General features: G+C 36.5%; 1 protein-coding gene across 1 annotated transcript; it reads left to right on the forward strand.

The window, feature by feature from the left end:
* The first annotated feature begins 777 nt into the window (after positions 1-777).
* RBP2 (retinol binding protein 2) lies at positions 778-11,013 on the forward strand. The gene is made up of 4 exons (XM_008492522.2): positions 778-907; positions 6,069-6,247; positions 9,050-9,151; positions 10,784-11,013. The coding sequence occupies exons 1-4, from the start codon at positions 835-837 to the stop codon at positions 10,835-10,837; spliced, it is 408 nt and encodes a 135-aa protein (XP_008490744.1). The 5' UTR covers positions 778-834; the 3' UTR covers positions 10,838-11,013.
* Positions 11,014-12,175: the final 1,162 nt, after the last annotated feature.

Raw genomic sequence — 12,175 nt, forward strand, 5'->3', positions numbered from 1 at the left:
ATTTTAAATTCTGATTCAGTTCTACTGCACATTCTCCATTCAAATTCTCCATTCAGGCACATTCTGAATGTGCTTATTTGCACAACTGAAATCTGTGCACTCCTCCACAACAATGTAATGCTGCTGGATGAAAAATACTTTCATAGCAGCTACTGCTATGTTTCAGAGTTATTAAAAAATCAGTTGTAGGGTAGGATTGATACTAATTATAATTGGTAGGGTTCTTTATATTTGCTAAACTTGCTGTTAAATTAAAACAAAATTATGGAACAGCATTTGGTATAACTGCAGCTATTGGTATTTAGAGATTTTGAAAATCAAAGGAAAATAAAATTGTCTTCCACAGAAGTATTCCCTGTTCTTCCCTGCTTTGCATTTGTTGCAAATTGAAAACTTCCATTAATTTAAAAGAGAGTTTGTGTGTGTCAGCTCAGCAAGGCTGGTTCTTCATAGGGAAATGTGGCAGATAGAGAGGAACACAAAAAGAGGATTCACCTTGGAAACTTTAACTGGGCTGTACAATTCACCACTGTGTTCAGTATATTTCAGAGCTATTCTGTAATAGCCTGTAGTTCCTTACAAAGGTCACTGTAAAATCATATCCTGTATTACTACATCTTTCATCGAGTGTTCCTTGTCTGCCAGCTGTCAACTGAACTTTGTTAATGAAGGCAAAGTTTTCTAGGATTATCACTCTAACCCTTAAACTGTATTATCTAGGAAACCATAAACCATAAAAAAATAGATATGGAAAAGTTTATAAAACATTCTCCTAGCAGATCCTATTTCCAGGCTCACATTTTGATCTGAAGTTGGTTTCAAGCTCATGCCACCATGCCTGCTGATTACAATGGGACGTGGGAAATGGAAACCAATGAAAACTTTGAAGGCTACATGGTTGCTTTAGGTAAATGAAAAAACATTAACTTAATAAAAAGGAAATGTTTCTATTAAAATAATTCTAAAAATTAATTCTAAAAATTAATTTAAAATAATTTTAAAGAAGCAAAAGAATTATCTTGATATGTACCTACAAGGTCTATTAAAAGCATTTTCAGTCAAACAAAGGCTCAAGGAACTGCAGGAACTGAAAGCTGAAGTCAGGTGAATTTGTGTGTGAATGCACATATCTGTGTTCTGAACTATGCAGTGCTTTGTCTAGAAACCAGTTTACTCAGGGGAACTGGTAATCACTGTAGGAATTTCTACACTGTTAGTGAAAGTGAAATTTCAAAGTCTTTGTGCTTAAAACATTGTTTTCTATTGATAATATGTAATACTTATGCAATAGGTTTAATTTCTGTAATGTGCTTTTTGGTATAGGGTTTCTGCCAATCACATTACAAATTAAATAATTTTAATGTACTTATATTACAATGATCCACAGGTATATGCAAGAGAAGAGTTGCAGACATAATATTAGTCTTTATTTCAGGAAGAAAAAACAGATACAAATGGGGGAAAAAACAACAGAACAGGTTTTCAGATACAGAGGCTTTTTTAATTCCTGGTATATGCCTGCTGTAACAGTAAGGCCACAATCTAGTTAGCTCTGTTAGAGAGGAATAGCATATTCTGTATCACTAAAGCAAAAATAGTTTTAAGTACTTAATTAATGCTTTGAACTAGAAATTATATGTACCAGTTGCATGGTAAAGGCAATAAAAGCCTTTAACAATGGTAAAAGATAAATGGGCAGATATTTCTGACAGTTTTTCTAGGAGTCATCCTTTCATCCTTATGCAGCAAGGAGACTTAGGTCACAAGAGTTCCTAAACATATATTTACAGGATTAACAAAGCTTAATATCCCCTGGCTATGACCATCACTGATGACAATAATATAGATGTACATGTAAAAAGAGAAGTTCTGCTCTTTCACTTACTACTTTGTTAGCCTTTTTATCATATATCATATATATATGATAGCTATCCTTTGCATTTCCATTGTACAGGATATTAAGCAAACTTCATAATTGCTAAAATACTAAAACATTGTTAAGTAAACGCAAGCAGTGCTCTTGTCAGTTCATATCATGATCAAGTTTATGCTGTTTGTAGATTTATTTTTTCCATACACTGACAGACTCAATTTTTGTAATGACTGGAGATAATTTTATGAGAGAAATGTCATCTTTTTCTGCATGTATTATTTTCAATGTAAATTGCCTTTGAAGAATTTTTGTTCTTGTAAAGGCATAAACTTTTTGCCCAAGGTCATTATGATTATGCAAGTAGTGTGCAAGGAAATCCTCCATTTAGGTTAGCAGAGATGTAGATGTTTAATTTGTTGGAAAGAAGAAATAATAGAAGACATCAACATTTCTCAATAATTTTTTTCAGTACACTCTGGATTGCACTGAAAGAACAGTTATAACCTTTTCACTACTGCACTAATATGGATGCATTCTAAAACCCACAAAAAATATAGGAGTTAGTTTTATACATGCATGAGAATTGTAACCTTCAGAACTGGGAATCTTATCCCAGCTGTACAACATCACAGATGAAGGGCATAAAGGACTGTTGCTTCCTTTCCACACAAGATGTCTGTAAAACTTAAACAAGAGAAGTAGTCATTAGAGTTGGCTAATTTAACCTCTATTGGAGGAGTCTGTCTGGCTTTGAATCATAAATTAGCATGTGGCAAAAAAATCAAAGCTGTATTTTATTTTTATGCTTGCAATTGATAGCCCTCAGGGGCCCAATTGGGTCTATTCACTTCACATTCCCAGATGTCTCATTGTTTTCTATCCAGTAGCCATTTATTTCTGTCAAGCATTTGCTCTTCTTATATCTCTGCCTTCCTACAGCAGCTGCCACCAGTGTCAGCCAGGTGCTAATAAACAGGAGCTTCTTCAGGTCAAAGTACTTTGCACTTTTCCTCAGAAGTTGAGTCAGACTTATGGCTTCTTGTGCTTGGTTGGAAATGTGGAGATATAAGGATTGGAAATGGAGATATAAAGATTGGTTGGAAATGGAGATATAAAGAATTCGTTTGCTCAGATTCCAAAAAATTTACTTGCAAAAATCTAGATTACAATAACAATTCAGTGGTTCAAAATCAATGAGCACACTGTGCAGCCATCTTCCACAAGCAAAGGAAGTGTATTTGTGTGCACGGTTACTTTCCAAAAGGATTTATGATTATGGTGGTATCTTTTCATTTGGTTGTAGTGGCCCTCTCATTATTGTTTCTTTCTTCCCTTTCAAGGTATCATTGGCTGAGATACTTGCACTCCTTATTTCAGTTGGGATATAACATTTCATTTGTCTTAAATTGTCTTAAAATTTGGGGCAAATGTCAGGGAAAAGGCTACCAGCTGCTAAGAATGTGCAGTTCTTTGAATTTCAATTTGCCCACTGTAGACCTTAAACTGTAGTCCTCACTCAAATTCAATGATACTTAAGTGTCTGTCATAACACAAATATTAATTATATCAGCTTTACACTAACCTGTAACTATTATCAACTTTATATTCTGATCCTTTATAATAAATAATCAATTTCCCAATTTCATTATTCTTTTTGTATCATAAATGCTAGCATGGGCTGGTCTACAGCACTTTCTCCTTGCATCCTAGTGGCAGCCTTAGAATCATTTCAGTCCATGGATAAATTATGGCTTTGTTTTTATTAAATCAAGGGGATTTTTTTTCCCTTTCTGGTTTTATATACCCCAGTCAAAACTGTGAGAAAAATGGATTACTACAGCCTAAAACAGGGTCTGGACTACAGGCATCCAATGCTGGAAAGCCTGCTTAAAAAAAGACACTAATAGTTCATGAGGATAAATGACCCACTCAATAGCCTGAAACAAAGCAAGACGAAAAATGTATTAGAATCAGGAATGCAATATGGATGTATTTTTCTTGGGAAAGACTTCAATTCATTTCTTACCCTGGGTAGACAGTACTGGAGAGGTACTCACTGAACTTTCTGATAAAATTTTCAAACAACTCTCCCAATAAGAAAGCCAGAAACTGGTTGGGATGAAGGAGCTATTTGCACTGATTGTCTGCATCTGGACCTCCATAAGTACATCATGATTTTTTATGTATACTTCCATATATATATATACATGTATATATATATATATATACTGTAAGTTATACTAATTAAAAACTGACAATGAATAAGCAAGAAAAAACCCCACACCAACAAAACACCAGAAACAATGCAAATATGCTTATGGCTTTAGGTGACTGAATGGAAAGAAATTGCATGGAAAGGGTGAAAAGATATTTTTCTGCTCTGCTTCTCACAATTTTACATGTGGCTGATATTTTCAGTGTTAAAGAGCTCAGGTTCAAAGTACACTGAGGTTTTGTTTTTTTTTAAATTCGCCCATCCTTTTAATTAATGCAAATGCATTTCTATACTTTAATTAAAGTATAGATTTGCCCTTCAAGACAGAAACTTTGCTTTTGTCATAAACATGTTACAAAGTATTTTAATCTACCATAATAGAACTATATATCATTTTTATTGCTTGTATTGTTCAAAATGCAGTTATGTAAACGATACTTTAATAAAACCTCCCCTGATTTTTCCACAGGAGATACAAGACTAATGTATTAGTCAGAAATAGCATTTATTTAAAAGTCTAGACATTTTTTTTTCCTCAGAGAGAACTAAATTTTATTTTACCTGGCTATAAATCAGGCTCAGAGATACTTTTAATCTACCACACCAGATAAAATATACTCAAGAAGTCTTGAATATAAATACTGAACAGGAACATTATTCCCCATGTTAAAAAGTCACAACTTTGTGCAAGCCAATCCTCTTACTCAACTCGATTAGTACTTCACAAGTAGTATAATGAATCTCCTAAAAGAAAAAAGGCTCCATTAGTATGTGGCATTGCTGGGCTGACAATGATTAACTCACAAGCAAAACCACTAAAGGATGGCTAACAAACCAAAACCATTTTTCAATCTCTTACAGAAGGATGTGAGATTATTTCATTTGCATATAGCACCATAATAAGATTCACTGCCAGCTGGTCTGAAATATTTATTGCAGATGGTAATGCAGCTGGCATTAGGTGGATTGTCTGGGGCAAACTGTCATCATGGTAATATACATTCTCCTTTTGGTAACTTTCAGTGCATAAAGTTGCAAGCAGTTGTTTATATTACAATGTTTTTCTTCATCATGAAGAAAATAAGGATGTTAAGGACACCAGTACTGCACAAGATGTTGACAGAATATTAAACAGGAACTGACAAATGCTGTAGTTAAAAACTTTTTTGACTTTTGACTTTGAATTTATCTCTTTTTACCATGAAAGCTGCAATTTCTATACCTGCTGTCTAACAGTAATGAATAAATCAGACTTTTTTTTGATTGTTTCTTTTTTATTCATTCCTGTACTTTTCATTATTATAAAATAAGCTAATTAACTTCTTGTATGCTCCCACAGAATACAGGTTCACCAAAAAGTAACATACTAAAACCCCCTTCAATACCTTCTCATTTTAACATGCTTGTTTCCTGAAAAGGAATAGCATTCTGAGATCCTCCTCTTGGGCTGGCCTGCAGGCTGTGTAACCCTGCAGGGCACATACCAGTATCCTACCAGTATCCTCATATACCTAAAAGCCACACAATTTACACTGCATGCTTGGAAAAGGGAATGGCTCCCAGTTATAGGATAATAGCACACCTGGCATCCCTCAGCTTCACGTGAGGGCCAGGAAGGCAGTGTTAGTCAGAATACCCTGTTTCACATTGTCAAAAAAACCTGGAGATTCAGGTGACTTAACATACCAGCATCTATTTGGTACTGGTTGCATGTTGTAGTTCCCCTTACAACATTCCCATAGATATCCTGTTAATGTACAATTAACATCAGTAGAAAATTTTCAACCTTGAAAACTTGATTATTTTTATTTCAAATTATCTTTTTACCTGCAAAATATTGGAAGTAAAAACATCATTTCTCAACCTATGTTCCACATAAAAATGTGTATGGGGTTATTTTGTGTAAATGTAAGTGCTGGGTTTTTTTTAATTATGGTAACAAATATTGAAATTTTCATTGTGATATTCCTTTTCTGGCAGATATAGATTTTGCAACTCGTAAGATTGCAAAACACTTGAAACAAACAAAGGAGATCATTCAAAATGGAGATACTTTTAAAACAAATACACTCAGTACTTTCAGAAACTATGCACTGGAATACACTGTGGGAGTGGAGTTTGAAGAACATACCAAAGGACTGGATAACCGAGTGGTAAAGGTAAAAAATTGATCCCTGATATCTGTTTACACTTCAGTTGGAACCAGGCATGAGCAGTTCTAAAAATCAGCTGAATATATGAAAAAAATTCAATATTTTACAGACATCAGAGGATTTTTATAAAGCAGAAACCATTTGCATTTTGAGACAGTTTTCTTCCGTGCTATAAGCATTTGTTATAAATGCAAATCAGGATGGTTACTTAGATACGTGAGGACAATCATAAATTAGTGTTTTCTACTAGGAAATTTTTGCAGGTTTTCTATGGTACACCCTTATGTATTTAGAAAGCAGCACAACTGCCTTTTTACCTTTGTATCTTCCTTAAGGAAACTGTAAATCCATCTCTGAATTTAGGACTTTTTCTGGGTCAATATAAATTTTCAGTGCTGAATGGTTGGGTTCACACCGTATTTGTAAGCTGAGTGTGCTCAGCCTCAGTTAAACAGTTTAACAATTGGACACTGATAAAAACATATCTGCACTCAGCTAATAATCTTAAGGGAGCTTTGGGAAGGGACAAGAAAAACATGTGAGCCAAAGCTACCACTGATATGGGTGCTAGGCCCACTGGCAGTGATCGATAGGCAAGAAGCCCAAGCAGTGCCTGCATTAATATCTTCAGGATTATAGGAGTAACCTGAGCTCAGAATTCCCCTGGGAAACTGTGGGCATATGTTCAGACATCTTTCAGTGAGATATGCAGGTAAGTGATGTTTCAGTCAAGGACACTTGTCTTGATTCTTACACTCAGCTCTCAGCTCTCTTTCTCTTCTCCAAACCTATGCTGTTTTCTCCATTGGTATCTTCGGAAGGAAGGAAGGAAGGAAGGAAGGAAGGAAGGAAGGAAGGAAGGAAGGAAGGAAGGAAGGAAGGAAGGAAGGAAGGAAGGAAGGAAGGAAGGAAGGAAGGAAGGGCTGGTGTGAAAGAATTTTCTGGTCATTTTAGTAAGAAAACAAAGCTTCAAATACAATGAAGTTAGATTACTGTAATAAAAATTCTAGGCAACATTTAAATGTAAAGAGAGCATGGATAATTTAAAGGGCATGTAGCTTAAAAATTTCATAAATAAGTAAGAAGTTAACTGAAATGGAATGAGTTTTGTCTTGCTATTAACAGGAAACTCCCTCATAAGAAAAAATAAATCATCATCTGCTAAACTAGAAAATGCATAAAACTCCCTTTACTCTTGGAGATGAACTTGTACTGACTGTAATTGGTCTCTGATGAGAATTTGCCTATGATACATCATTTAATGTTTCCCTGAAGTACAACGGTTCAAATCTAGAACAATTCAAAGTTGCTTTGAATATACTCTGATGTATCCAAGCAGCGAGTTTAGTCTGCAAAGAGAACTTTTCCTTATAGACATGATCATCCTGCTCCTGGACAAGAATCAGCATGCCAACTACCCTATTTATTAGTTGTAGACTCTAAATCACACCAAACCATGAAATGGTGGAGGATGCAAGAGACCACCAAACTGTCTGCTCAAGCAGGGTCAGCTAAAGCATGTTGTCAGGTTTATGCTCAGATTCTTTTGTGAAAGTGCATGAAAATATATAAATAATTTTTTTGTGTGAGATACTAGCGTATGCTTCCTCTTGTTATTTTATGCAGAGCTAGCCATGTTAGCATGGCATTAGTTGGTGTATGCTCCAAGTCTTCACTAATGAAACCGTATAGTCTTTTCTTTAGTCTTTCAACAGCTATAAAAGAAAAATAGTTTGTATACCTTGCACAAGTAGCTGTTGATTCACTCTGCAGTTCACTAGGAAAGGATGAATACTTTGTATTCATGTGTGTGAAGAAATACATGGAAATGACAAGAAAGTACTGTAAAAGCTTCACATTGTCACGGTTTAACACTGACCCGGTAATTAAACCGAATAACAGACGCTCTCTTTAATCTCTCTCTCCCCTCAATGAAGAAAGGAGAGAGAATAAGGGAGAGAGACTTATGAGTTGGAAACTAAACTACACAACTTTAATGAAACAGTAATGGTAAATAGGGAAAAAATTACCAAATATATACAAATATACAGGAAAATGGAAACCACATTCCTCCCCCCTTTCCCCCAATAAACTCTCACGTCACCACCGAGGCTGTAGGGCAGCCCTGGGAAAGTCCAGGCTGGACTCCTGGAGTCGGCAGCAGTCGGGAACCGGAGGCAGGAACACACAGATATGGGCTGGCACGGATTAGGACCACAGGCAGACGAACGGACGGGATCCTTCCAGGATGCCGAGTGAAGGAAGGGAAGCAGGAAAAGATCTGGCTCGGCCCACGTGATGCCTCAAATTTATACTGAGTGTGACGTATATGGGATGGAATACTCTGTTTGGTCAATTCTGGCATCTATCTTGTCCGTTCCTCCCAAAAGGAGGGCTCAGGTGGGGCCTCTGTGTCCTTGGCTCTGCATACCAGTCTCTAGCAGTAACTATAAACATCAAGTGTTATCAGTCCTAAAAGCACACACACTGCATGAGAAACTTGCTGTTAATTTCAGCAAATGCAACTACTTACAAGGGACTTAGCTAAAAGCAAAAGTACAGAAACAGAAAACCACCTTTATCCTGGCCCAAACCAGGACACACATCAAAACACTGTTGTCATCTTCAGTGTGTTGGGGTTTTGGTTGAAGACCTGATCTGTTTGTTGTTTGGGTTTTTTTTAGGAGGAAGATGAGAAATGGTAGGAAGCAACTGCAATTGTGTCTTCTCTTGGTTTGATTGAGCTTATTTCCATGTATTCATAAATTTCTGATTAACGTATCTGAGTTAATTATCTGATCCATGCAGACAGTGGTGACCTGGGATGGTGATAAACTGGTATGTGTACAGAAAGGTGACAAGAAAAACAGGGGCTGGAAGCACTGGATTGAAGGAGACATACTCCATCTGGTAAGGGCTGCTGTATAGATCCATAGTGTTTAACTGAGACTGCAACAAAGTACAGATATCCATTCAGTTCCATTGAGGTTACTTGATCTAATTACAATGGGTTTTATTTAGGCAGCTCTGATCTCTGAACTCTAAGGAATTTCTGCTACAACTGCCACAACTCTGCCACAGCTCAGGAATGCTCAATTTCTTTCCACCTGCTCCCAACTAAGTCATGAACCTGCAGTGGTTTTTTTGCTCCAATCCGTTCAATTCCGGCTGTTAACCCTTTTTGTTGCACTGCATCTCTAACATTATCAAGTTCTTAAATGATCACTGGTAGGAAAATACACACAAAAAATAGTATGGGGCAGATTGCAAGAAAAATATTAACTTTTGTTCTGAAAGAAGCACTATGCCATTTTAGCATACTATGCTGTAATACAGATCAGAAACCTCTGGATATTCAAGGACCCTCAAACAACCTACACTGCAATTATTTTGTGCTAGTACAATAAAAAAATCAAAATATTCACATATCTGAGTTAGCAAGCTGGAGCCCAAAGATAATTGACTTGAGTCCCAGAGAGGTCAGAAAAGCCAGAAAAGCCTGCAGCAGTCATTGAAGGTCAGAAAGATTTAAAAAAAGAAAAATAAAATAGATACATAATGATTCCAGAATTTCCTGGGAAAGCAATGAAGAAATGGGCATGACAGTGTTGTATGGTGCAATAGGGGGGTGCAGAAACATTATGGAGGAAAGCTCATTGTTCTACCTCATGATTTGCATGTAGATGTCTATCGCTTCAGTTTCCCCTACAGATCACCAACAACACTGCCTTACCTTTGTGCACCTGAAAGGACAAGGCAATGACTTAAAATACATGATCTGCCACTTAACTAAAAGCCAGCTGTCCACTACACTGTTTCAACTCTGTTTTAATACATATTCAAAAATTGGCCTAGCAAAGGCACAGTGCTGGTACCAGCATTCTAGCTGAAACTGGTGGAAGCAGACCAAGTAGATGCTTCCAATAGTCTTCAGAAACTCAATTGTGGGTTTGGCCAATTGTTGATCAAAAGGTCAGGTTCAGCTCACTTCAAAGTTTTACTTGGCAAAGGAGTGCTGGATAATCAGAAGACCAACCAAACTGACTGCATTGCAACATGCAGGTATGACAGCCTTTAAAAGGTCAGCTGCAACACTGAGTAAGAATGGTGTGTTCTTATGGGACTTGAAAAATAGCCAAGAGCATTTCTGAAACAAATATCCCAATCTTTTTACAGCATCCTCCTTCTTTATGTATTTCCCTGCTTCATTGCTTGTCATGAGTTATGAGGTCGTATATGAATTATAAACTATTACCATTTATTGTTTTAATAATGGAGCACGAAAGGGCCCCACATTAAAATGCAATTTTTATGCATTTTTCATGTTTCTTCAAGCTCAAGTCAAGTGTCAAAATCTCATTACTGCAGCCTGATGTGTGCCTGCTGATTGGTTACATAAAGTACTATTCTTTCCCTTCTCTTTTTTGTAAGCATATCTTTTTAATGTAGTGACTCAGTGGTAGTAATTTCTGGTGAGATCTGCTGTGTATGCAAAATACAACTTGCATCACTGTACATTTACTAATTGTTTTTATATTGTAGGAACTGACATGTGAAGACCAGGTGTGCCATCAGACATTTAAGAAGAAAAAGTAAAATTGGCCAGAAAACTACCCTGATCTTCATCACACTATTATGCTATGTTTTGTCTAAAAAGAAGAACCAAGCCAGCACTGCAATTCTTTGAAACTGCTATGTCAATGTATTTTATGCCTGCTTATGAAAACAAACACCTTCTACAGAAATAACATCAAACAGCTACACACAATAAATTCTTGAGGCTGTCAGTCTGGAATTAAATAGAAGTAACTGTATTTCAAATAAAGTTTTCCTACAAATTTGTAATAATTTCCAGAGGAATATTCTTTAGTCAAAAAGGCTTACAATTAACAGTCACAAATATTTCAACCACAGTATACCTTTCCACCATGTTGTAATATCATAATATATTTAGATGACTGAGTAAAATTGGATGTTCACTGAACTGTTTCTATTTAATTTAGTCCTGGATCACTAAGTCCCTGATTTCAGGCAATACAATGGCTAACTGAGCATGACACATACCCTTTCACATCTAGGTTATTCATTTGAATTTGGCCCAGGTCTACAGTTGCCAGCAGTTATCACCTGGTACATGTCTCACGGTCACTGTGAAATGCTGCAGCTGCTTAATGGGGTCCTAATGTGGATCACTGACAATGCTGCTAACCTCCAGTCAGGACTGGCATCCTACTGAGAATCTCAGTGGAGAAATCCACTGCTTGAAGCAAACTCTACATTCAAGAGTTGCTGCATGGTGGGAAAGCTAGGGCATACTTATAGCTCTAAGTGGAAAATTGCAGAGTGTACACAAAGTGCATGTACCCTGCGCATTAAAAAGTACCCAGCATGCAGCAATCTTCACTTTGTATCTTCCTCTCTGAAACTTTAGAAGGAAAAGTAATTTCCATTCAACTCTGCTCAGTTTTATTTAGGGTTTTTCAAAAGAATTAATATTCTTTGCTAATGGCAAGTTGAAGTGACCCATGGATGGTGAGTACTTCATTAGATAGAAACTGAAATTATTCAACTGAATGTGTGCACACATTGCACAGAACTGAAGAAAGATTTGTATGCTCAGTCATCTATTTTTTTCCTAACTAATTGAATTATTCTCATAAAATGTACTATCTTTCCCACAACATTGCCTTGCAGATATATAAACTTGCACATAAACTTTATCACCATTTGTATTCCTTCTTGTCTATAGGCCCTCATTTTCTGTTTAGTATGTGAGAAGTGGAAATTCACTTAATAGATCAGTGGCTGGGGATCAGAGCAAAGATGCAGACAAAGAACTTTGCAGAAAGAGAGCAACACGTGCTTTGTCCCCATCCCCACCTGCTGCTTAGCCTATGCACTGGCAGTAGCTGAGGATAGGAAAGGAGTGAGACA

This window comes from Calypte anna, chromosome 9, assembly GCF_003957555.1.
Source record: "Calypte anna isolate BGI_N300 chromosome 9, bCalAnn1_v1.p, whole genome shotgun sequence".
Lineage (NCBI taxonomy): Eukaryota > Metazoa > Chordata > Aves > Apodiformes > Trochilidae > Calypte > Calypte anna.

Bases quoted from the DNA above. Each gene is read 5' to 3' on its own strand.
- RBP2 (XM_008492522.2), top strand. From the start codon at position 835: ATGCCTGCTGATTACAATGGGACGTGGGAAATGGAAACCAATGAAAAC. The intron at 908-6,068 runs GTAAATGAAAAA...CTTTTCTGGCAG, and splicing joins AGGCTACATGGTTGCTTTAG to ATATAGATTTTGCAACTCGT. The intron at 9,152-10,783 runs GTAAGGGCTGCT...TTTATATTGTAG, and splicing joins AAGGAGACATACTCCATCTG to GAACTGACATGTGAAGACCA.